Source organism: Pipistrellus kuhlii, unplaced genomic scaffold (genome assembly GCF_014108245.1).
Source record: "Pipistrellus kuhlii isolate mPipKuh1 unplaced genomic scaffold, mPipKuh1.p scaffold_m20_p_4, whole genome shotgun sequence".
Taxonomy (NCBI): Eukaryota; Metazoa; Chordata; class Mammalia; order Chiroptera; family Vespertilionidae; genus Pipistrellus; species Pipistrellus kuhlii.
Genome location: NW_023425540.1, coordinates 91,471,048 through 91,495,418, shown reverse-complemented (window position 1 = coordinate 91,495,418; position 24,371 = coordinate 91,471,048). Strand labels below are relative to the sequence as shown.

General features: G+C 59.0%; 2 protein-coding genes across 22 annotated transcripts in view; one reads left to right on the top strand and one right to left on the bottom strand.

The window, feature by feature from the left end:
* MAPK8IP3 (mitogen-activated protein kinase 8 interacting protein 3) overlaps window positions 1–23,059 on the top strand; it is a 52,610-nt gene extending 29,551 nt beyond the window's left edge. For 10 of the 18 annotated variants that reach the window (XM_036410467.2, XM_036410457.2, XM_036410465.2 and 7 more), the window contains 26 exons: window positions 487–589; window positions 778–896; window positions 9,264–9,275; window positions 10,404–10,421; window positions 11,923–11,980; window positions 12,268–12,420; window positions 13,290–13,371; window positions 14,881–15,011; window positions 15,421–15,477; window positions 15,559–15,729; window positions 16,414–16,540; window positions 17,070–17,165; window positions 17,329–17,487; window positions 18,301–18,466; window positions 18,764–18,946; window positions 19,036–19,225; window positions 19,344–19,463; window positions 19,544–19,624; window positions 19,708–19,775; window positions 19,893–20,041; window positions 20,415–20,586; window positions 20,671–20,784; window positions 20,947–20,985; window positions 21,135–21,314; window positions 21,416–21,565; window positions 21,637–23,059. In XM_036410467.2, the coding sequence (XP_036266360.1) occupies window positions 487–589; window positions 778–896; window positions 9,264–9,275; window positions 10,404–10,421; window positions 11,923–11,980; window positions 12,268–12,420; window positions 13,290–13,371; window positions 14,881–15,011; window positions 15,421–15,477; window positions 15,559–15,729; window positions 16,414–16,540; window positions 17,070–17,165; window positions 17,329–17,487; window positions 18,301–18,466; window positions 18,764–18,946; window positions 19,036–19,225; window positions 19,344–19,463; window positions 19,544–19,624; window positions 19,708–19,775; window positions 19,893–20,041; window positions 20,415–20,586; window positions 20,671–20,784; window positions 20,947–20,985; window positions 21,135–21,314; window positions 21,416–21,565; window positions 21,637–21,758 (3,020 nt within the window). In that variant the 3' untranslated portion in view covers window positions 21,759–23,059. The remainder of the gene's footprint in view (window positions 1–486; window positions 590–777; window positions 897–9,263; window positions 9,276–10,403; window positions 10,422–11,922; window positions 11,981–12,267; window positions 12,421–13,289; window positions 13,372–14,880; window positions 15,012–15,420; window positions 15,478–15,558; window positions 15,730–16,413; window positions 16,541–17,069; window positions 17,166–17,328; window positions 17,488–18,300; window positions 18,467–18,763; window positions 18,947–19,035; window positions 19,226–19,343; window positions 19,464–19,543; window positions 19,625–19,707; window positions 19,776–19,892; window positions 20,042–20,414; window positions 20,587–20,670; window positions 20,785–20,946; window positions 20,986–21,134; window positions 21,315–21,415; window positions 21,566–21,636) is intronic. The other 8 variants (XM_036410460.2, XM_036410469.2, XM_036410455.2 and 5 more) reach the window with 5 other exon arrangements.
* Window positions 22,183–24,266, bottom strand: NME3 (NME/NM23 nucleoside diphosphate kinase 3). 4 transcript variants are annotated; one of them, XM_045571460.1, is made up of 6 exons: window positions 24,112–24,266; window positions 23,898–24,028; window positions 23,710–23,811; window positions 23,531–23,635; window positions 23,289–23,442; window positions 22,183–22,194 (listed from the first exon to the last, which is right to left on the bottom strand). In XM_045571460.1, the coding sequence occupies exons 1-5, from the start codon at window positions 24,155–24,157 to the stop codon at window positions 23,329–23,331; spliced, it is 498 nt and encodes a 165-aa protein (XP_045427416.1). In that variant the 5' UTR covers window positions 24,158–24,266; the 3' UTR covers window positions 22,183–22,194; window positions 23,289–23,328. The 4 variants fall into 4 exon arrangements, with proteins under 4 accessions (XP_045427416.1, XP_045427414.1, XP_036266375.1 ...); XM_045571458.1 differs by having other exon boundaries at window positions 23,523–23,635; window positions 24,112–24,264; XM_036410482.2 differs by lacking the exon at window positions 22,183–22,194 and having other exon boundaries at window positions 23,101–23,442; window positions 24,112–24,265.
* Between the last annotated feature and the right edge of the window lie 105 nt (window positions 24,267–24,371).

Here is a 24,371-nt window from a genome sequence, read left to right as displayed (position 1 = left end):
TGGAGGATACAACTCAACTGGGCTTCTAACAGTAGGCCACCGCCACCCAGCAGGTGCGTCCAGCGCAGTGGTCGGCAACCTCGTTAGTCAACAGCACAACGATGGAAAGTTCTTTTGAGAGCCAGATTTTTTAACTTAAACTTCCTCTAACGCCACTTCTTCAAAACAGACTCGCCCAGGCCGCGGTGTTTTGTGGAGGAGCCACACTCAAGGGGCCAAAGAGCCGCATGTGGCTCGCGAGCCGCGGTTTGCCGACCACTGGTCTAGGGAAAAGGGGGAGAAAAATCTGGGGCTCTGGATGAGTCGAGGTTGAGTGTCCTGTTCAGATGAGATCATGGGAAGGAGGCACAGTCCTGGGAAAAGCCTTTCCTGAGGGTGTCTCCCTGGCGGGAGCCTAGCAGGGGTCTCTGGACCTGGGGCCAGAGGACGGCCGTGAGCAACGCAGGGAACTCCAGGCACCTCCTGACCCTGTCCCTCTGTCCCCAGGCATGGGCAGCAGTGACGAGTGGTCTGATGTTCAGGACATTATCGACTCCACCCCAGAGCTGGACGTGGGCCGGGAGCCCCGCCTCGACCGCACCGGCAACAGGTACTCGCCGGCCCAGGGCCGGGTCCTCTCAGCTCAGCCCTCACTTCAGGAGTCGCTGCCCTTGCCGAGGGGCCCCTACCACGCCTGCACCTGCACAGGCAGCGCTGGCTGTGAGCGCCTGTGTAGGGTGTCACCGTGGCCCATGGTGCTGCCCCCTCACTCTGCCGTTCCCTCTGCATTCCTCACAGCCCGACCCAGGGGATTGTCAACAAGGCTTTTGGCATCAACACGGACTCCCTGTACCACGAGCTGTCCACCGCGGGGTCCGAGGTCATCGGGGACGTGGACGAAGGGGCCGACCTGCTAGGTAAACACAGGCTGTCTCGTGACCCATCATTGGTGATGAAAGCCAATCTCTGTCAGCAGCTAGGAACTTCTTTCTACAATAATTCACATATAATTACACACCTTAAAACTCAGCCACTTAAGAACAGTTCTCACCCGGGAAGACACGCATGCTAACTAGCACCAGGCTGAAGCCCCGCCCCGCCCCGCCCCACAGGCAGTCCGCTCTGAGGAGTGTGTGAGTGTGAGGTGCAGGCTGTTGCCAGCTCCTCCCTCCACAAGGAAAATGCCAGGCGGGTCAGTGTGCCCCTGCACCCTCTGACCCCGGTCTCCAGCAGAGCTCCCTGCGCCCCGTCTCATGTGGGCGCAGAGCTGGCCGCTCCATATAGACTTGCTCCTGGTCCTCCCTCCCGTCCCAGGGTGGCGGACATCGGGCACGGAGAGCCCCTGGGCTTTGCCAGGCAGCTGCTGGTGCCCACGGACTGCCCATATGCTTCGAAGCCAGGCGGGCGGGAAGTCAGTATCACCTCGGAGTCTCTCAGCGGGGTTCAAACCTGCCCCTGACCGTGTGTTTCTGTGCTCCCCACCCCAACCCCTCAAGACCCCTAACCCCAGCCCTCTGTCCAGAGCCCTTGAGAAGCAGCCGTGTCCCCCAAGCCATGCTGAGGGAAGAGCTCAGGGACTGCAGCTCAGCCCTTTCTCCCCCTGAGCCTCCTGGCAGGGGCTTCGGGGCGGAGTGTGGCGTGTTTCCGGGGAGCAGTGGTTCTGAGGGTCCTCTCCCCACACCTAAGTGGCTCACAGCTCCCTCATGGCAAGTCGGGTGCACCCTGCTCTCCTTCCACCAGTCTTTGAGGGCTGCCTTCCACGTCATGACCCGTATTTCATCATCTGCTCTCATCAAAGGCTTCTTATTGCTTGTCTTTCTGTGGCTGTCACTTCACTGGTTCACGCCGACGCCCCGTATGGTGTCTGGGCTCCCATGCTTAACACCGGCCTGTGGTCGGCTCGGCCCCCAGGGACTCGGCGGCCCTCCCGCTGCACCTGCCGCCAGGCCTGGGCCTGCGTGGGCGAGTCCAGTTGGTGTTAGCGGGCTGTCACTTTCTTCATTTTGGGATAGCCTCTTGATTTTTTTTATATGTCGATTGTCTTGGGGTAGGGACACCTGTGTGTCAGCCCGCACCACCTTGTGTCTGAAATGCAAGGGTTTTTTTTAGCTAATTTTTAAATTGTGGGAAAATACACATAAACTTTACCATCTTGTGCATTTGTGAGTGCATATTGTAAATTATATCCATACTCAGTGATGAAAGACTGAAATCTTTTTGTCTAAGATCAGGAATAATATGTCCACTTTCATCAATATATACTTTTAATGGAATTTTTATCATAAGCATTGTAAAAATAAATATAAGTATGCAAAATTAATATCCAGGAGAATCTAATCGAGGCAATCACTAGTAGTATTTTGATGTCCTTCCACTCTTCTTTACATAATTCAGATAATGGCATACATACTCTGTTTTTAGGCATTCTTTTAATTTTGGAAAACTGTTACGTGCACATTATAATAGTCAGATAACATCAGAAATTACCGTCCCATGCTGTGATGAGTGTGTTCTGTCTGGGTGACACACTCCCAGGCCCATAGACCACAGGACGTGCATGGTCAGCTCACATCTCCTTTCTCGGTGGGTGACGTTGGCATTTCCCTGAGCTTCTAAGGGGCTATGCATTTTAACCGTTTGCTGGTGTGGCTGTAAGTCGCCCAGTCGGGTCTCTGTGGCTCTGCATTTTGCTGTCTGAGACTGCTGCCATGGATGCCTGTGGGCGTGCGTCATTGCCCACATCCCTGATGCTTTTCTCAGCTCAGACTTTAGGCGTGGGAACCCCAAGGTGAAGGGTGTGGCTACACGTTGCCCTCCCAGAGGCTGCCTCCCTGGGTTTGTACTCTCACCCAGAGGGTAGGCGAGGGGCTGGCTGTCACCTCAGGCGGGCGTTCCGTGGGAGGCCACGTGTCAGAGGCAGAGGCACAGCAGTCAGGCTGTTCCACAGCCACGCACACCGGTGACACGCACACCGGGTCCCTGGAGTAGCACCTTTCTGCCTGGCAGCCTCGGAGCTGCAGCCCTCCGGGCCCGGCGGGGGAGGCCGAGAGCAGGCTGCCTCAGGCGAGAGGGCTCCTGTGCTGAGAACTGGCAGCGCACAGCGGGATGCTGTCTTGATCCTTTGGGAATTGATAAACACATAAAGCCTCCTCCCCAGAAAAGCCACAGGCAGGTGTCACTGTGTCAGGGTGTGTGGTTCCGGCGTGGCGTTGCCGCTCTGCCACAGGAGCGTGGAGGAGTTTGAGGTCAGCGCTGGCCAGGAAGGGGCGGGAAGAAGGGTGTAGGGAGGGCGGAGCAGGGTCCCTCTGCGCCTGTACCTATCTCCAGTAGCACCCGCATTTCATGTGTGCAGCCACCGTTAGTCGTGTTTTATGATGAAGAAATGGAGGTTAAGGAGGGTGAGATAAAAGGACAGAGCCAAGACTCGGACCCAAGTCCAACCCAGAATAGAAGCCCTGACTGACCAACCACGATGCTTTACGAGAGCTTTACGAGATGGAGTTTCACTCTATACTAGGGGTGTCGAACTCAATCAGAGAAGGGGCCAAAATCTAAAATCCAGCCTAAATCGCGGGACGAATGGTTTACTGAACAGTCATAAACTGTCATTGTGATGGAAACGCAGCGGAGAGCAGTGATGACAGCGCGGTGCGGGCCACATTGCAAGGCCTGGCGGGACGGATTTGGCCCGCGGGCCTTGTGTTTGACACATGTGCTCTATACGATTCACCCGCTTAGAGTGTACTCGGTGGCTGTGAGCATCGCAGAGCTGTACGTAACTTAGAACATTTCACCCTCCAAGGCGGAGCCTGTTAGCAGTCACTCCCGCCCCTCCCAGCCTGCAGCCCTCGCTCTTCTACTTCCTGGTGACACTTCTGTCTCTTTGGGGCATTTCCCGTCCGTGGTCCTTCCCTTCTGTCGGGGCTCCGTTAGCACGGTGCCCTGAGCTCCCCCAGGCAGAGAGATCTCAGTTCCCTTCCTCTTTACGGCTGCATGGCGCTCAGTTTCTGGATGGCGTTGGGTCATTTCCACTTTGACCTGTCGTCTCTGTGCTCCTGCTGCACGTTAAGCCCTCACGTCATTCCGTAGGGTTTTGCCGGAGCTGACCTCCTCCACACTGCCCGTGGCTCTGGGTGGCCTGCCCGTCCGTCCGTCCGTCTGCGGCCCCGGGCAGAGAGCTCTCCTCCCCGGTGGGCCTCTTCACGTGAGCGTTCCCGGAGCCCTAGGGGTGTCGGATGCTCGGAGTCCTGTGTGGCCACATCCTGTGGTCGGCATTGATCCCGGCATCACTCCAAATGTCACCTAAACACAAAATCTCCATAAGCAGTGATGGGAGGAAAAATGGCGAACTAGGAACTGCGCATGAGTGGATTTTACCTGAAGGCCACCTTGACTGAATCGGTCATTTATTTATTTATTTATTTAATATATTTTATTTATTTTATACAGAGAGGAAGGGAGAGAGATAGAGAGTTAGAAACATCAATGAGAGAGAGTCATCGATCAGCTGCCTCTTGCACACCCTCCACTGGGGATATGCCCGCAACCAAGGTACATGCCCTTGACCGGAATCGAACCCGGGACCTTTCAGTCCCCAAGCCGATGCTCTATCCATTGAGCCAAACCGGTTCCGGCTGAATCGGTCATTTAAAACGGGGCTGCCCGGCTGGCGCGGCTCCGTGGCTGAGCGTCGACCTATGAACCGGGAGGCCATGTTTCGATTTGCAGTCACAGCATATGCCCGGTTGTGGGTTTGATCTCCAGTGTGTGGGGCATTTTCCAGTAGGGGGCGTGCAGCAGGCAGCCAATCAATGATTCTCTCTCATCATTGATGTTTCTCTCTCTCCCTCCTCCCTTCGTCTCTGAAATCAATATATATGTGTATGTATATATAAATATAAATACAAATATAAATATATATATATATAAATATATATTCAAAAAATATATATATATATTAGGTCTAGTAATAATTAATGTCGTTTTCTAATACTTTTTAAAATAGAATTTATTTAAACAATACAACAAAATTTAATCAACAATATAGTTGCCGTTGTTTTCTACTACTTGTGCCCAACGCTCAGGAAGCATTTTAATCCCTCTGTTGTAAAATTCTTGTGATTTTGATGCAAAAAATTCGGTCAATGCATTTTTGAGGCATTCTTCATTATTAAATTTTTTTCCAAGAAGAAAGTTTTGCAAAGAACGAAACAAATGATAATCGGAAGGGGCAATATCAGGAGAATATGCAGGTTGAGGGAGAACTTTCCATTCCAACTGGTGCAGTTTTTCATCAGTGATTCTTGCAGTATGTGGTCGTGCGCTATCGTGGTGAAGAATTACGCCCTTCCGATTAATCAGCGCGGGTTTTTTTCTCTTAAAGCTTGGGCTAACCTTTCCAATTGGGCACTATACACTGCACTTGTAATGGTTTGGTTAGATGGTAAAAGTTCATAATGAAGAATTCCTTTAAAATTCCACCAAACACACAACATCACTTTTTTCGCATGCAAGTCAGGTTTTGGCGTGGGCTGCGGAGACTCATTTTTGTCTAACCATTGAGGCCGCCTTTTCAAATTTACAGACAGCACCCATTCTTCATCTCCAGTAACAATTTGCTCTAAAAACGGCCAACGGTTTTGATGAGAGAGAAGCGAACTGCAAATTGTGACTCTTTGATTACGGTTGTTGTCGGTCAACTCATGAGGAACCCATTTTCCAAACTTTTGGACTTTGCCAAGTGCACGCAATTGATTGGAAATTGTTTTTTGTGAACAATTTAAAGTTGTCGCAAGCTCTTGTTGGGTAATTTGAGGATTTTGCACCAAAAGAGCTTGAAGAGCTTCTTGATCAAAATTGGACACACGGCCTCGACCACTCTTGTCATCTAACGAAAAATTTCCCTCGTGAAATTTCTCAAACCAACGCTGGCATTTTCTGGCGCTAACTGCATCTTGACCAAGAGCACTACAGATGTTTTTTGCAGCCTCACTTGCTTTTCTTCCTAATTGGAACTCGTAAAGCATGCAGTGCCGAATATGCTCTTCATCCGCCATCTTCTTAGCCCTAGTTTTGCAACAAAAACCAAACCAAACACAAACTTTTTCAAGCAAAACTTGTTAATTGCACTTCACACGTTCTGTAGATACCACATGTTTGAAGGTTATGTCAATACAAGTCAACGCCAAGCAAGATTTTAAACGAATGTAAAAAAACGACATTAATTATTACTAGACCCGAGATATATATATATATATATATATATATATATATATATATATATATATATATATATATATTTATTTATTTATTTTTTTAATGGGGTAATTAATTCTCGGTCAGATGTGGTAGTTCCCTGGGGCCGTAAGGATGTCTGATAAACCTCCTGGGCTTGGACCCAGCACAGGGGGTTCGGCAGGATCTTTTCAGGAGAAGGTCTGACCACTGCGTCTGATGAGTCTTTGTTCCGAGGACTGGAAACCAACACCCTTTTCCCATGTGACAGAGTGTGAGTTGCTGTGCACTCAGCCTTTCCACTCGGATGCTTTATCTTTGGCAGAAGGTGGTTATCTTGGGTGGGTTCTGGTTGAAACGGGCCCCTGCTCCTGAAGGGGACAGGCCTTTGGGTGCCGTACCAGGTGAGCACAGTGAAAGTCAGGAAGCCTTGAGTTGGAGAGGGTTGAATTCCGTTGTGACCTTCGGCGGAGCACTGACTCCGGGCAGCCTGCTGTGTCTAACAGGGGCCCCGAGCTTGTGTGCGGCTCAGCCACAGTAAGTGTCAGTGACCGGATTTTGGTCCTCCACACCGTATTTCTGACGATACCTGTGGCAGGAGTGAACACCTGACCCTAAGTTTTCTTTGTGGCTGCTAATCGGGGAAGAGACTGGGGTAGTAGTGGTGTTATAGATTCAATGAAATTTAATAACATATGTGTATCTCTTCCTTCTTTGCTAAAGGAATTCACAGTCCAAATGGTGAGAGGCATGAAATAGCCAATCCAGGCACTGAGGGTTTGGGGGTGTTCCTGCTATACTGTGTGCTGAGAAGTTAAAAAAAAAAAAATACTTCAGAGAGGAAGGGAGAGGGAAGAGAGATAGAAACATCAATGATGAGAGAGAACCATTGATCAGCTGCCTCCTGTATGCTCTGCACTGGGAATTGAGCCCACAATCTGGGCATGTGCCCTGTCTGGGAGTTGAACCGTGACCTTCTAGCTCATAGGCCAACACTCAACCACTGAGCCACACCGGCCTGGTTTGTGATAGTTTTCACAGTGGAAAGATCTTGTCAGTTCAGAAACACATTAATACTCTAAGCAATAAGATAGAGATGATTCTTTTTTTTTTTTTTTTAATCTTCACCCTAGGATATTTTTTCATTGGTTTTTAGGGAGAGTGGAAGAAAGAGGGAAAGGCAGAGAAAAACATCAATATAAGAGATGTTTTCTCCTGCACAGCCCCGATCAGGGCCCCAAGGCCTGGGAGGAGCCTGCAACCCCAGTACCTGCCTTGGCTGGAACTGAACCCAGGACCCTCCGGTTCGTAGGCCGACGCTCTTATCACCTGAGCTAAACTGGCTTAGAGATGATTCTTAAGGCAGTTGGCATAGTTGATGACAGCATCCCCAAACTCTCAGTGCCTGGATTGGCCATTTGGACTGTGAATTCCTTTGGCAAAGAAGGAAGAGGTACACACATATTATATTTCATTGAATCTATAACACCACAAGTAATATACTATTATTTTAGAAATCTCCCAGAAAGGAAACAACTGCTGCAAATTAAACTATAACATCCATCAATTGTTAAGACCCATTTATAATTTCAGAAGTGTTAAGGCATGAGAATGTGCAGCATAGAACTGACATAACTGGGGAGTAAGGGAATTAATACGTACTCCGTTTAGCAGGTGCCAGCTGCTCTGCCAGAGACTTTCACAACAAGCCTGCGCTCAGGAGATTCTGTCTCCATTTCACAAACGAGGAAACAAAACTCAGTCTCAATAACCCGCCCTGCATCGCTTCGAGTTTAAGCTCTGGACACGCTGACCTGACTTTCGTTCCCCTCTGCCTCACTGGCGTCCGGCCGTACTGCTTAGTAATGAGACTTAGAAAATGTCTATCGCCCTGGCTGGTGTGGCTAGGTTGGACCATCATCCCATGCACCGAGTAGTTGCAGGTTTGATTCCCAGTGGGGCATGTACAGGAAGCAGTCAGTTGACATTTTTCTCTCACATCCATGTGTCTGTCTGTCTGTCTGTCTCTCTCTCTCTCTCTCTCTCTCTCTCTCTCTCTCATCTTTCCTTTCTCCTCTCTCTAAAATAAAAATAAAAAAAATGTATCCTCAGGTGAGAATTGAAATAGTAAAACCTTTGTAAAAAGAGTTAAAAAATAGAATTGAAGAACATAAAGGAGGCCCCATGTAAATAGATGTTTCCTTCCTGCACAGTGGGCCTGTGTTCTGGTCATCCCTTACTTCAGTGGTTCTCAACCCACAGGTAGAGCCTAAGACCATTGGAAAACACAGATATTTACATTACGATTCATTACAGTAGCAAAATTACAGTTATGAAGTAGCAACGAAAATAATGATATGGTTGGGGGCCACCACAACATGAGGAACTGTGTTAAAGGGTCTCGGCATTAGGAAGGTTGAGAACCACTGCCTTACTTGATACTGTGCCCTTCCTGCAAGATGTAGGCTGGCCAGGGCACCCTGCAAAGCCAGGTGCCTGCGGCTCACTCGCTCCAGAGAGCTTGCTCACTCTGAAGGGCGCCTTGGTGGCACCCCACCCACTAGCAACCACATACATACATACCCAACCACACTCATCCACACATGCACAACCACTCCCCCAGGCACACAATATCCCCATGCAACCACACACAGCCATGCACACTTACACAGCCTTTTACACACACACTCTTATCTCTCTGTCTGCAGAGGGCTGGCCCGTCTGCTGGGTGGGAAATGGAACTAGAGGGGTGAGCAGGCTTTGGATTCCCACACCTTCCCCTCAACCCACCCCGGGGTGCCCTGTGTCCCCTGGGGACCGAGATGTTCTGTTCTGGCCTCCCTTTTCCTTCAGGGTTTCTGCCCCCAGTGGGATTTGTCACCACAGGCCTGGTGACATCTGCTTTCATTCTTTTATGCTTTTCAACGTGGAAATGGCTGATCATTGTTGCTTTTTCTTTAATAAGAATTTATTTTGTTGGTTCCAGTCACCAATTGACCTTTGTCACTTACTTTCCCTGCCATTTTGTGCTTCGCTGGACATGGCCCCAGGGGAGTTCTCAGGTGTGTATCTCTCCTGTGTGTCTGTCTGTAGTCCCCTCTGCCCCTCAGTGGAGTCCAGGTTGAGTGGGTGGCGCCCCAGGGACACTCCCCGCTGCTGTCGCACTGCAGCCACCTCTGGCGGGCAGCCTGACTGCTCCAGGCCACTAAGCACACGTGCTTTTGCTCAGCAGCCTGCAGCCGCTTGGAAGCTTATGTTGGTTTGCTCCCTAGCCCACTGATGGTGACCTTGACTTCTGAGGGAGAAGCTGTGCCCTGACCTGTCTTTTCTTTCTTTCTTATTTTTAAAAAATATATATATTATTGATTTTTTTTTAGAGAGAGAGGAAGGGAGAGGGATAGAGAGTTAGAAATATTGATGAGAGAGAAACATCGATCAGCTGCCTCCTGCACACCTCCTACTGGGGATGTGCCCGCAACCAAGGTACATGCCCTTGACCGGAATCGAACCTGGGACCTTTTAGTCTGCAGGCTGACGCTCAACCCGCTGAGCCAAACCGGTTGGGGCTTGACCTATCTTTTCAAAAGTCAAGAATCCCCCACGGTCATTTGTTAAGGCTCTGCAGAGCCGTTAGGAGCAGAGGGCCGTTACCCGGACAAGGCCTCAGGCTCAGGGCTGTGTGTCTCTGTCAGGTGCATCCAGGAGCCAGGGACCCAGTGAGGCTTCCACCAGGCGCAGCTCAGGGTCCTCTCCCTGGTGGCAGGCGGACTGAGACCCTGCTCCCTGGCTTTCAGCGGGAGGTTGTAAGGCCCCCGCCTCCCAGGTGCAGCCTCTGCAGTGTGCAAAGGCACGAGGGTCCCGGGCACAGTCTCCTTCCTGCAGAGACTTCTTCCGTCAAGTGACTTACCCGCCCCTCACCACCCAGGCTGTGGTGTAAGCTGTCAGTGCATTGCCTTACCTTCCACCTCCCAGCAAGTGCTCTCTGCAACCCACAGATAAACTTCCCGGAGTAGCTGGCTCCTTCCCATCCTGCTCCCCTGTCTCACTCCCAGGCAGCGAGAAGCAGCCTGTAACACCGCCCCCTGCTGTCCACATGGGCTTAATGCGCTTGTTTTCTCTCCCTTCCTCTCTCCTCGTCCTTCCTCCCGCCCTGGTTGCCCATCTGCTGTGGGACTGGGACGCTCCCATAGTGCGCGATGATTTTTTTGGTAAGGCCAAGGCCCCACGTCAGTGTGTGTCCTCTCATTGCGGGCTTCCTTTGTCCACCCGTCACCTCCTCATGCTTCATGAGCCGTCTGCTTTGTTCTGCATGGTGAGGCCGAGGTGGGGTCAGCAGGGACTTCCAGGGCAGAGATGAGGAGTGGGGGCCTCTGCCCGGACACCCCTTCAGAGCAGTCCCTTGGCTGGCTGCAGAGGGGCAGACCCAGCTTCGGTAAGCTCAGGGGAGGCTGGCCCCAGTGAGCCTGTCTGGGTGAGCCTGCCTGCTGCCTGCCGTGTCCCAGCCTGGGAGAAGGCAGGCCCCAGGCGAGGGGAGGATGTGTGAATGGAGACAGAACCCTAAGCTGAGCACACTGTGCCTGTGTATCTTGTCTCATGTCTGCATTAGGTCGCGGAGGGAGTGAAAACAGAAGGAACAGACCTGGGTTCGGGGGGTGACTCAAAGGGTTAGACTCAGTACTTTGGGGGATTTTGTGACATGTCTGCGGAGAGCTGTCTCTGGGGTCCACTGGGGCCTGATCACAGAGCAGCCAGGTCAGCCCCTCTGGGCACTGGCCCCAGGCAGCGCTGTCCTCACTTCCACTCCCTCTTTCGCCTCCTGCTGACCCCACTGCCTTGGGCCAGGTCCCTTCAGTCCTGCTCCTCGTCCTGGTGGAGGGCTGCGCCTGCCATGGGCCATCCCATCTCCTCAGCGAGGTGTTCTCTGTATCTGTGTCGTCTTCTGTGTCCTGTCCCTCGGGGGGAGGGGGGGACTCTGAAAGGGGTCAGTGTCATGATGGGCTGGGAAGACACAGGATGGGGGGGTAAAAGGGGTGATTCTGGGATTGGGGCACTGAGACTGGGGTGGATGCAGTCTCAGTGAGTCAGTTGAGTCAGCTCAGGCCGGTGCCATCTGGGCCCTGGTGGTACTTGATGTTGGTAGAAAGCTGTAGGAACCCGACCCCTCAGAATGTGAGCCCAGGGCTGCTGCATCCGTCAAGGCCACGGAGACTGCCCGGTGCCTCTCAGACCATCCGGGACCCCTTGGGGCTGGCACACGGCAGGCTCATCCCTGTGACTTCCTGGGTGGAGCGCCCGCCTGAAGGCCAGCAGAGGCCTCCCCGGGTCCACTGGCATCCCTTTGCAGCCCATGTCCCTGCAGGCCACGCCCCTAGTCCTGATGCCCATCTCCCTGCAGGCCACGCCCCTAGTCCTGATGCCCATCTCCCTGCAGACCACGCCCCTAGTCCTGATGCCCATCTCCCTGCAGGCCACGCCCCTAGTCCTGATGCCCTCTTCCTGCAGGCCACGCCCCTAGTCCTGATGCCCATCTCCCTGCAGACCACGCCCCTAGTCCTGATTCCCTCTTTCTGCAGGCCACGCCCCTAGTCCCGATGCCCTCTTACCAGCCCCCCTGGTGGGCTGCTTCCTGGGGATGTGTGTTACTCTGATGCAGGTGATGGCATCCGTCTGGCTTTGCCAAGTGCAAAACCTCGGCACCTTTTGTTTCAGGAATGGGCAAGGAAGTGGGGAATTTGCTGCTGGAGAACTCACAGCTTCTAGAAACCAAGTAAGAACTTGTCTTCGCCTCTGGTGCTGGGATAGCCCTCCCCAGGCCTCCCTGTGGCAGCCATGTCAGCCCAGCCCCGAGGGCAGCCCCCAAGGAGGGCCTGGACCCTCAGGGCTGAGCTCGCCCTCCGGGGAGTGGCCACTGCCTTTCGTGGGGCATGTGGTGACCACCTTGGCCACATCTGGACCGGGATGTGCCTCAGACACACATGTGCGGGTGGCCCCTCTGCGGCCCTCACGTAACGTCCACGCTGGTTCACGCGGCTCCGCCTCTCTGCCTCCCCAAAGAAACGCTCTGAACGTGGTGAAGAACGACCTCATCGCCAAGGTGGACCAGCTGTCTGGGGAGCAGGAGGTGCTGAAGGGCGACTTGGAAGCTGCCCGGCAAGCCAAACTGCGGCTGGAGAGCCGGATCAAGGACCTGGAGGAGGAGCTGAGGCGGTGAGCAGGGCTGTGGGTGTGGGTCCCAGCAGGGACAGGGGCTGAGAGCCTGGAGGGCAGAGTGAGGTCCTGCTGGGCCTCTCTTCCACCCCATCATCCTTTCTTCCAGCTACACCCCGTGGTCATTCCTCCCCAAAGTGGCTCATGTGCATGCTCGCCTCTCAGCCTCTCCACCTACTAGCTACTAGGCTGTCTGCCAGCCCCACCCCATCTCCTTCCTCCATTTCCTCCCTCACACCCTCATCTCCTTCCTTGTTGCAGTCCCACAGGTGCTCCTGTCTGGGGTGCCCTTTCCCAGTGGCTCGAGCTGAGCCTTCCTGCTGCTCTCACGCATCACATTCATGCAGGAGGGAGGAGGGGAGGATTGGGAGCTGCTGTCCTCCACACTCTGTGCTCCCCGTGGCTCCCAGTTCCTTGGCAGCCAGGGTTCAGCCAAGCAGCCCCACTGAGTGCCGGGGTTTCCTGCCAGCAGTCAGCACTTCCCTGGAGCCTTTATCCTTTAGCCAGGGCCTCCCCCGTCCTCCCAGACAGGTGATGGGAAAGGGGATGTGCAAGGGGCCTCAGGCTGGCGGCACCTGTGCCAGCCGGTGTGTGGGAGTGGGCGCCACATCGACCCCAGGCTGCCTGAAGCCAGCGCCGCCTGTGCCAGGAAGGATAGCTGGGTCTGTCTGCCCATCGGTCCTTGATTGTTGAGGGGAGGGCGTGGGCATGGCTGGAGCAGCAAAGGCAGGTGTGTGAGCTTCAGGGCACCGGCAGGCATGCTCGGGGCTAGGACCGGAGGGGGAGTCCTGAGTCTGCTTGAGGGGGGACCGTGTCTGGCCTGGTGCCCAGTGACCCTCACCCGTCCTGGCTCCCTTCTCATCTTGCAGAGTGAAGTCCGAGGCCATCACTGCCCGCCGTGAACCCAAAGAAGAGGGGGAGGATGTAAGCAGCTATCTCTGTACAGAATTGGTATATTCCACTATTAACATGCGGGGCAGGGGTGGCAGTGGGTGGGCTACCAGGGAGGCGCTCCTCCTTTGGGCCTCTGGGCCCCCTCACCCTCACCCCACCCAGCAGCATCCCCACCCCCCACCCCGGATGTCATAGTCAGAACGGGACCCCTCAGCTTCCCATCGTAGTGCATGCACTTTAACCCTTACCCAAGGATGTTTCTTCCCCATTGATTTTCAGAGAGTGGAAGGGAGGGGGAGAAACAGAGAGAGGAACATTGATTAGTTGTCTTCTGAATGTGCCCCGACCAGGCCCGGGAATCAAGCCTGCAACCGAGGTACTTGGCTTTTCTCCGGAATCGAACCTGGGACTCTTCAGTCGCAGGGCAGATGCTCCAACACTGAGCCAAACCGGCTGGGACCTAGTGGCTGCATTTTATACGTCACCAGCAGGGTCTCCCTGCCTGCGCTGCACAGCCACTGCCCCATCCACTCCGACTGGCAGAGCCAGGCTTCGGAATAGCATCAGTCACCACTGTTTGCGTAGCTCAGTGGCTGGGAGGCCCTCTGCCTCCGTATCCGTCCCCGTCTCCTCCCCAAGCGGCACTGAACGTTCTGAGCCGCTGCTACCTGGAGGGGGCAGTCACGGGCCTTCGGCCTGGGCGGATTTTGGACCTCGCCCTCATTAGCGGTTCTTTTCCTGGTCATGTGACTCTCCCATCAGGATGCAGGTCACAGCGGGCACTCAGGAAACAGTAGCCATTCCTATGCACCCTCACACCAAGCACTCTAGCACAGAAACAGCTGCAGGGAGGTTTCCACATGCTGATGGAGGTGCGTGCCCTCACCTGGAAGCTCCCCTCGGGGCCCCCTCGCCCCTGCACAAGCCTGCAGCTCCCAGGCCTCGATTTCCCAGAGCAGTCTTCATCCTGTCACAGAATTTGCCAACAGCAGACCCCTCACAGATCCACCAAAACGTCCGCTGTGTGGCCTGGCCGGCGCGGCTCCGTGGTTGAGTGTTGACCCATGAGCCGGGAGGTCACGTTCTTTTCCTGGTCAGGGCACAAGCCTGGGTTGCAGGTTCGATTCCCCAACAGGGAGCGTGCAGGAGGCAGCCGATCTATTATTCTCTCTCATGGATGTTTCCATCTCTCTTTCCATATCCCTTCCTCTCTGTCTAAAATCAATAAAAAAATACTTTAAAAATAAAATAACATTAAAAAAAATAATAATAAAAAGCAAAAAACCTTCCAGTGTTCAGCTTGGATGTGGTGGCCCAGGCCCCGCTCACCTCCCTCGCACCTCTGCCTGCGGCTTCACCTTGGGCCAGTCCCCCCAAAAGTGTCGACTGATCGCCATGGTGCCCAGGCTCACAGGGAGTCACTGTGTGCCCTCAGTGTGTCCTGTCCCCCTGCCCACACCCAGAGGCCAGCCCACGAGGTGTCTCGGTGTGGCCTGGCCTCGGAGGGCACTGGGCTGGCCTGGCAGGCGGTCCTTCGCAGGCTGACGGGCAGCCCTTTCCCCGCAGGACAAGATCCCCATGGCGCAGCGCCGCCGCTTCACGCGGGTGGAGATGGCCCGGGTGCTGATGGAGCGCAACCAGTACAAGGAGCGGCTGATGGAGCTGCAGGAGGCCGTGCGGTGGACCGAGATGATCAGGTGGGTCCCTCCATGACGTCCTCACCACCCCCTTCCTCTCTTCCAGGAAGTGTGGGGGGGCTCCCGGGTGGGGGCCGATCGGGGCCAGGAGAGCTGAGCCTCCCCTGCTGCCCTGGCCGGGCTGGAGCTGGCTGGGACGTGCCGGGGCTGGTGTGCTGGGGCCCCTCTGGGAAGTTCTGAGCACCCTGCCCAGGAGGCCCTCTGCTCTGCTGCTCCATCCCGGTGTGTCCAGGATGAGGGTCTCCTGTGAGGGAGGCAAGAGGGAGCCCAGGAAGAGTGGGGTCTGGTCGGACTTGGTGGGGCCGGGCCTGGCCGTGGGCGTGGGTGGGCAGTGCGCGTGGGTGGGCAGGGTGCGGGGTGACAGGCCGGGCGGTGGCTTAGCTGGGCCCCTTCCCTGCCTTCCGTGTAGAGCATCCCGAGAGCACCCATCTGTCCAGGAGAAGAAGAAGTCCACCATCTGGCAGTTGTGAGTTGGGACGCCGGGCTGGGGGGGGGGGGGGGGGGCCTACCCCAGGCCCACCGCTCACTTCCCATGCTCTGCTGGCAGCTTCAGCCGCCTCTTCAGCTCCTCGTCCAGCCCCCCTCCGGCCAAGCGGTCCTACCCCTCCGTGAACATCCATTACAAGTCACCCACCACCGCGGGCTTCAGCCAGCGCCGCAGCCACGCCCTGTGCCAGATCTCCGCAGGCAACCGGCCCCTGGAGTTCTTCCCAGATGAGTGAGTGTCCCCCCTCCCCGCACCTCCCACAATGCACCGGGGAGGCCGTGTGGCCGGACATGCCAGGCGGGACCCGCCTCATCTGGGTGCTCTGGGGCTGTGCTGGGGGGTGGAGGCCATGGTGGGAAGGACACTGGCCAGGGCATCAGGCCTCATGATGTTTTCATGAACACACCGTGTGGGAGCATGGCTGACCCTTTGCACACCCCACAGTCCCTATCGCTAGCCCCAGCCAGCTGCACCCCTCTTGGCAGTCTCAAGGCAGCTTCTGGTCCTGCATGCCTGAGCTCCCAGGGTCCTTGGAGTGGCAGGAAATTTTCCCACAGGGTTGTGTCTTCCTGGGAATTAAGTTCCTCTGTAACTTGGCTTTTCCCTTGTTTAGAAGTCAGGAAGCCCAGGGCTCCAGGGCAGAAATGGGGAATTCTGGGCCTGTGTCAGAGCAGTGGAAGGCCCAGGGAGGTGAGAGGCTGTGCTGTAGGTCCCTGCCAGTGGGCCCTTAGCGACAGGGACAGCAGGATGGGAACCTGAACCACGGCAGGTGCTGGGTCAGGTCTCCAGCCCAGGGCTCTGAGCCCTCCTCTGCTTCGCCGGGCGCCCAGCTGGCACTGCAGAGCCGTGTCCTAGCACCAGACAGGGTCAGGGGGGAGTGCTCCCTGAGGACTGCCCTTCGCTCCTCTCGCCCAGCGACTGCACCTCCTCTGCCCGGCGGGAGCAGAAGCGCGAGCAGTACCGCCAGGTGCGCGAGCACGTGCGCAACGACGACGGGCGGCTGCAGGCCTGCGGCTGGAGCCTGCCGGCCAAGTACAAGCAGGTGCTGCGGGCAGGGCGCGGGCACGGGGGCACGGGTACGGGGGCACGGGGCGCGGGCACGGGGCGCGGGCACGGGGGGCACGGGCATGGGGGCACGGGGCGCGGGCACGGGGGGCACGGGGCGCGGGCACGGGGCGCGGGCACGGGGGCGCAGGGACGGGGCACGGGGCGCGGGCACGGGGGGCACGGGGCGCGGGCACGGGGGGCACGGGGCGCGGGCACGGGGCGCGGGCACGGGGGCGCAGGGACGGGGCACGGGGCACGGGCATGGGGGCACGGGGCACGGGCATGGGGGCACGGGGCGCGGGCACGGGGGGCACGGGGCGCGGGCACGGGGCGCGGGCACGGGGGCGCAGGGACGGGGCACGGGGCGCGGGCACGGGGGGCACGGGGCGCGGGCACGGGGGGCACGGGGCGCGGGCACGGGGCGGGGGGGAGCAGGGCAGGTCCACGGCCTCAGCCCAACTGCTGCGGACACGCCTGAGCTGCCTCAGGCCCCGCACCCACGGCCTCTCTGCCTGTGGTTGCAGCTGAGTCCCAATGGGGGCCAGGAGGACACGAGGATGAAGAACGTGCCTGTGCCGGTGTACTGCCGCCCTCTGGTGGAGAAAGATCCCACCATGAAGGTGAGCCCTGCCTGAGGGAGTGGGCGGGGCGGGGAGATGCTCCCACCCGGAAGCTGAATCCCAGCGGTGGCGAGGGGGGGGCTGGGGAAGACCCTGTCCGAGGCTGCAGCCTCACACACACACACACACACACACACACACACACACACACCCGTTCCCCCAGCTGTGGTGCGCTGCGGGGGTCAACCTGAGTGGCTGGAAGCCCAGTGAGGACCACGCTGGGAATGGAGTCAAGCTGGAGCCAGGCTCTGACCCTCTGACCTGCAACCGGGAAGCGGAAGGAGAAGCCAAGAGCAACCACACGTCGCCAGAGAAGAAAAAGGTCGGAGTGGCAGGAGGGGAAGGGCTGCCTTGCTCGTCCTTAATAAGCAGGAGAGCCAGGACAGTGCCCCATACTGGACTGGGCTGAGGTTCCCTTCCCTCCCCAGGGCAGGCCCGGGGCTAAGCTGCACCCAGCACCTGGGAGCCAGGAGCTGTGGTGGGCGGGGAAGATCAGAGGCTCAAGGCTCAGCAGGCAGTAGGGCTGAAGGGGTCAGGTTCCCCCAGGATCACCTTTTTTTTTTTAATATATTTTATTGATTTTTTACAGAGAGGAAGGGAGAGGGATAGAAAGTTAGAAGCATCGATGAGAGAGTAGCATGGATCAGTTGCCTCCTGCACCCCCCCCACTGGGGATGTGCCACAACCAAGGTACATGCCCTTGACCGGAATCGAACCCGGGACCTTTCAGTCCGCAGGCCGATGCTCTGTCCAGTGAGCCAAACCGGTTTCAGCTACTGCCTTCTTACAAGAAACGAAAGCCACTGTCTGCAGAGGAGTGGTGGAGGAGGCTGAGCCAAGAGGCTGGCAGACAGTCCTTCCCCTTGGGGCCCATGGCTTCCTTTTGTGTGCTGGCATGACTAATGGCTGGGCTTGTGGTCTTCTGTGGAAGGAGACCACATGTGCCTGCAATGCAGATAGGAAGTGCAGTTCTGAGTGCTCTCCCCCCTGGCTAAGGGACAGGACAGCCGTATCCCCTAAGGCCATGGTCAGGGCTAGATCCGAAAGATTCCAGGAGGCCCCATGACCCCCGGTGGCCGCTGGTGTCACCCACCCTTGGCCACCAACACCATCCTGGTCGCCTGTACTCTGACAGGCAAAGGAGCTCCACGAGACAGACGCCACCTCCAGCCGCGTGTGGATCCTCACCAGCACCCTGACCACCAGCAAGGTGGTGATCATAGACGCCAACCAGCCGGGCACCGTGGTGGACCAGTTCACCGTCTGCAACGCCCACGTCCTGTGCATCTCCAGCATCCCCGGTGAGTGCCGCCCAGAGCCAGCGCCAGGCGGGAGGGCTGTGCCGCTCGGAGGACGAGGGTGTGGAGGAAGGAGACGTGCGGGGAGCACTGGCCTCGGGGACACCCCGCGGACGCGGGAGCTGGTGGGGGTGTCCGAGGGGAGCCACGCTGGTGGCCTCACCCTGCTCAGTCTAAGGACACAGGAGGAGACGCCACGTGGCGCCCCCTGATTAGAAGTAGATGGGATGGCGCCAGCAGGTGACCTCCATTTCCTCCCTCCCTCCCCAACGTGAATGCGCTCTGGGTGTGGACTTGCAGCGGCCAGCGACAGTGACTACCCTCCGGGGGAGATCTTCCTGGACAGCGACGTGAACCCCGAGGACTCGGGCGCAGACGGGGTGCTGGCCGGCATCACCCTCGTGGGCTGCGCCACACGCTGCAACGTGCCACGGAGCAACTGCTCCTCCCGAGGGGACACCCCTGTGCTGGACAAGGGCCAGGGTGAGTCCTGGGCCTGAGCCCCGAGCAGCCTGCTCCCTGCCCCCTCGTCCCTCTCCCTGTCCAGCCGAGCTCACCTCTCCCTTCCACAGGGGAGGTGGCTGCTGTCGCCAATGGGAAGGTCAACCCTTCACAGTCCACGGAAGAGGCCACGGAGGCCACAGAAGTCCCTGACTCTGGGCCCAGTGAGGCAGAGGCAGCTGCAGTGCGGCCCGGGCCCCTCACGGAACACGTCTTCACCGACCCGGCCCCGGCCCCACCCCCCAGCGCCCAGCCTGGCAGGTGGGCCTCTGAGAGGTGGCAGAGACGGAGGGGAGGGTGGGGAGGGGAGGGGAGGCTGACAGAGGTGGGCAGCCATCGGCCTCCGTGGGGAACCCTAGAGCCATCATCCCTCCTGCAGTGAGAGCGGCCCAGAGGCCACCTCGAGTGATGTGCAGCCCGAGCCGGAGCCCAGTGGAGAGGCCAAGGGGGCCGGCAGCAGTGCCTCGCCCACCATGTGGCTGGGAGCGCAGAATGGCTGGTGCGTGGGGCCCTGGGGGCAGGGGTGGGGCAGGGCCCCTGGGCAAGCCCCTGCCTACCTCAGCCTTCCCCTTCCTGCAGGCTGTACGTGCACTCGGCCGTCTCCAACTGGAAGAAGTGCCTGCACTCCATCAAGCTGAAGGACTCCGTGCTGAGCTTGGTGTACGTCTCTTCGCTGGGAGCCAGCATCAGGAGGGGCCTCGGACGGCCCAGCCTGAGCCTGGCTCACCGCCCTCCCGTTCCAGGCACGTGAAGGGACGAGTGCTGGTGGCGCTGGCCGACGGGACCCTAGCCATCTTCCACCGCGGCGAAGGTGAGGCTGGCAGCAGCGGGCAGGCGGGCGGCACTGAGGGCCCTGGCGGTGTGAACCACGCTCTGTGAGCACATGTGGAGCCCGGCCAGGCCTGAGCAGGTGTGGTGGGCTCTGCAGATGGCCAGTGGGACCTGAGCAACTATCACCTGATGGACCTGGGCCACCCACACCACTCCATCCGCTGCATGGCCGTGGTGTACGACCGGGTCTGGTGCGGCTACAAGAACAAGGTGCACGTCATTCAGCCCAAGACGATGCAGATAGAGGCAAGTGCTGGGGGGAGGGGCTCTTGCTGTCAGCACTGCTCCTGGCACACCTTCTGGTAGATGGTGGGGGCTCCACGGGGTCAGAGGATCTGCATTCAGGGAAGTGACTCATTTGTCCAAGGTCACAGGCAGGTAGAGGGTGGCTGGACTGTGAATGCCAGTCTGTCTGGAGCTTCATTCTGAAACAAGTCAAGTCGACACCTGTGTGGAATCCGGCTACCTGAACTCGGGCTCAGGGTGTGGGCGGCTGGCTGGGCCTCCTGGAGCCAAGGTCACAGTGGGCGGGGCAGACATCGGGGGAGGCCTCGCTGTGCAGGCCCCGCCCACTCCCCTGCCCCTGCCCCTGCCCCTGACGGCTGCCGTGACCCCGCAGAAGTCGTTCGATGCCCACCCGCGGCGGGAGAGCCAAGTGCGGCAGCTGGCGTGGATCGGCGACGGGGTGTGGGTGTCCATCCGCTTGGACTCCACACTGCGGCTGTATCACGCCCACACCCACCAGCACCTGCAGGACGTGGACATCGAGCCCTACGTCAGCAAGATGCTGGGTGAGGCTGCTGGGCTGGCCTGGCAGGGCAGGGCGGACCCGAGGCAGCACTGACCCCGCCTCCCCCCCCACACCCCCCCCCCAGGCACCGGCAAGCTGGGCTTCTCTTTCGTGCGCATCACGGCCCTGCTGATTGCGGGCAACCGGCTCTGGGTGGGCACCGGCAACGGCGTCGTCATCTCCATCCCGCTGACCGAGAGTGAGTGACCGCCCCCTGCGGGATGGCGATGGCAGCCGCTGAGGGGCATGTGGTGGGGTCCCGGGGGGGGGGGGGTGCTCGGCCAGGCCACGGCTGCGCTGCTGGCCACAGCCACCCTGTCCTGCTCCCCTGTGACTGCTTCTCTCCCCTCCCCTCCCCCAGCTGTGGTTCTGCACCGAGGCCAGCTCCTGGGGCTCCGAGGTAAGTCCACAGCCTGCCTGCTGCTCTCAGAAAGCAGCCCCCCACCCAGGATGCCCTGCAGCCCACACCCGCTCCCGCCCTGTGCCCTCGCCTGCTTGGGAATTTCCCACTCGATGGCTCAGCCCCTCCCGGCTCCTCTCTGTCACCAGCCAACAAGACGTCCCCCACCTCTGGGGAGGGGGCCCGCGCGGGAGGCGTCATCCACGTGTACGGCGACGACAGCGCCGACAAGTCGGCGAGCAGCTTCATCCCCTACTGCTCCATGGCGCAGGCTCAGCTCTGCTTCCACGGGCACCGGGACGCCGTCAAGTTCTTCGTCTCCGTGCCAGGTGAGTGCCGGGCCCCTCCCTCAGGGCGGCACTGTGGCCTCCCTCAGGAGCCTGCGTGTTGGCTCTGGCCGTCCTCCGACGGGCCCTGTACCCCTCGACAGGGAACGTGTTGGCCACGCTCAATGGCAGTGTCCTGGACAGTCCGTCCGAGAGCCCGGGGCCCACCGCCCCCGCCTCGGACGCCGAGGGCCAGAAGCTGAAGAATGTGCTGGTGCTGAGCGGCGGGGAGGGCTACATCGACTTCCGCATCGGTGAGTGGTGCCGCCCGCTGCCCCGGGGACCCTGGGCCGGGCTGCCCCTCACCGCCATCCGCTCTCCGCAGGCGACGGGGAGGACGATGAGACGGAGGAGAGCGCAGGGGACGTGAGCCAGGTGAAGCCCATGCTGTCCAAGGCCGAGCGCAGCCACATCATCGTGTGGCAGGTGTCCTACTCCCCGGAGTGAGGCAAGGCCTCCACTGCCCCTCCCGGCACCGTCGTGTACATACGCCCACCAGCCCCTCTAACCTCTCAACCTGCAGCTTTCACCTTAGGTCGGGCCTGGGAGCTGACAGGGGCGGCGCAAGCAGCAGAGCGGATCTGGCGGGGAGGTGGGAGGGACAGCCTTTGGGGACCCCCTTTTCCAAGCAGCTCCTGGCCAGCGCCTGGTCCAGAATCCAGACCCGGGCACCGAGGGCCAGAACACGGCAGAATTCCAGAGTGAACAGCCCGCAGGGAGCTCCCACCTGCACCACGGGCTCCCCGTCTCACCGGGAGGACGCAGGCCCTCACTGCCGAGGCCCGCTTGCCTCTGCCTGCTGTCCGGGGGAGGGGGCGGGGGGCTCTGAGCTTAAGGGAGCCAGCCCAGCCACTAGCCTTCCCTGGGTCCCCATGCCCTGTCCCTGCCACCCCAGGAAATGGCATGAAAGCATGTCTGCAGGCTCCCTGGGGCAGCTGTCTGAGAAGCTAGGTGCCCTCATCGCGCTCATGTTCCCCGATTACCGTGTGGCAGGCTCTCGCCAGCCCTCAGCCCCTGTGTCCTCTTTCCGGGGCAGAAGCCCCACCGTGTAGAAGCCCGCAGTCCTACCCCGGGAAGGCCCAGGGTGGGGTTTCTCAGGCTCCAGGGCAGACCCAAGCCTCAGGAAGGGGGTGGGGGGTGGGGGGACTAGGATACAGGCTCAGCCTCAGGGTGATGGAAGAAGGTGTGCTCCAGGGCCTGCCTCCCAAGCAGTCTTAAAGGAGCCCAACTCCCAAGACACGTTACTAAGTGCCTCGGGCTGGTGGTGTAGCCTTTTCCTTTAAGGGCAACTGACAGGCTGACAGCAGAGACCCTAAGGGCTACGGACAGGGCCCCCTCCCTGGCTCTAGGAGCATGCACCCACCTGCTTTGAAGGGCACCGCCCTGGACTGCTGCTTCCCCACCTGCCCAGGCCCAGGCCTTACTCCTGCTCTGAGAAACACTGACCAGGGCAGCCCCAGGCCCTGCTGCCCACACACCTCCCACCAGAGAAGCACAGATCTTGGGCAGCCATGCCACAGCCCGGCCAGACATCACTGCAGTCACATGCAGCTGTAGGCTTCTCCCACCACCCTGCCACTCTCCACTGTGATGTATGTCCAGTCCCTTGTCTGTTCCCACAGGGCCATGGGTGACGGGGTTGTCTGGGTGGATGCAGCTGGGGGAAGGGGCTGGGTGACTACTCTCAGGCTTTAGCCCTGCAAGCAAACCCACGTATCTGCTCTGTGTGTAATAAATGTCTTATCCTGATTCCCGTGTGTCCCTGAACCCAAACCAACGTGAGCACGAGGGTTTTCTTTAGTTTATTATAAAAAGAAATGCTGGACCAAGCCAAGCGCCAGGCCACCGCTCTGGTGCGTTTCCAGGCGCATTAAACAGCGCGCGCCAATGCTTGGGCAGACCCGCCTGTGGTCTGGGAGGTCTGAAGGGGTGCTGTCAACACCGCCTCCGGGGCCTGGAGGTTGCTAAGTCACCCACACTGGTCCAGGGCGCTCAGCCTCGGGTCCCCTGCGGCTACTCATACAGCCAGTGCGCGGCGCTGTCCTCCCAGCAGAGCAGCTCTTTGGGGCTGAACCAGAGCGCGATCTCCCGGCGGGCACTCTCCACGGAGTCGCTGCCGTGAATCACGTTCCTGCGAGGAAAGGCCCAGTGAGTGCGGGCAGGGGCCCAGGAAGGGGATAGCAATGTCCCCGGGACCGGGGCCGGCCTTACTTGCCAACTTCGATGCAGAAATCTCCTCGGATGGTGCCGGGTGGGGCATCTGCTGGATCCGTGGCCCCAATCAGCGCCCGTGAGATGCGCACGACGTCCAGCCCCTGCCACACCTGCGGACAGGCCGGTGCACCGGGTCAGGGCGCGGGTCGGCGCGGGGCCGGCGCGCCTCCCGGCCGGCACTCACCATGGCCACCACGGGCCCCGAGCCCATGTACCGGACCAGGCGGCCGAAGAAGGGGCGCTCCCGGAGCTCCGCGTAGTGCTCGCGCAGCAGCTCCTCCGAGGCCTGCGGACGGAGGGGATGGGCTGCAGCTCTGAGGCCGCGTCTCCCCCGCCCCCCTCCTGCGTCCCCGTCCCCGCGCCGCGCCCCACCTGCACCAGCTTCAGGGCCACCAGCTGGAAGCCCTTCCTCTCGAAGCGCTGCACGATCTCGCCCACGAGCCGCCGCTGCACGCCGTCGGGCTTCACGGCCAGGAAGGTGCGCTCCTGGACGCCGGCGCGGCCTGCGGGACCGCGAGGCGGCGGCGCGTCAGGCCGGCCAGGCCCGCGCCCACCCGGCCCGGCCCCCCGCCCGGCCGCTGCTTACCCGCCGGGAACAAGTTGGCGAAGATGGTCAGCACCAAGCAGATCATGATGGCGCCGCGGCTGGAGTGCGGCGCGGAACGGGCTGGGGGTGGGGCCAGCGCTTAAAGGGGCCGCGGCCCGACCCGCCTGGTACCGGCCTCCCGGAGAGAAGCGGTGAGGCTGGGCCTGAGGTCCACGCCCAACGGGGGACCCCGGGACAGCTACGTCTGTACCCCGTTGGGCGTGGACCTCAGGCCCACCACAGTGTCAATCTTCCTGCCC

What these genes read in the sequence shown, in the direction of transcription:
- NME3 (XM_045571458.1), bottom strand. Translation starts at nt 24,157, where the DNA reads ATGATCTGCTTGGTGCTGACCATCTTCGCCAACTTGTTCCCGGCGG. An exon ending in TGGCCCTGAAGCTGGTGCAG is followed by an intron (nt 23,812 to 23,897) that starts GTGGGGCGCGGC and finishes CTCCGTCCGCAG; the next exon opens with GCCTCGGAGGAGCTGCTGCG. An exon ending in TTCTGCATCGAAGTTGGCAA is followed by an intron (nt 23,443 to 23,522) that starts GTAAGGCCGGCC and finishes CTTTCCTCGCAG; the next exon opens with GAACGTGATTCACGGCAGCG.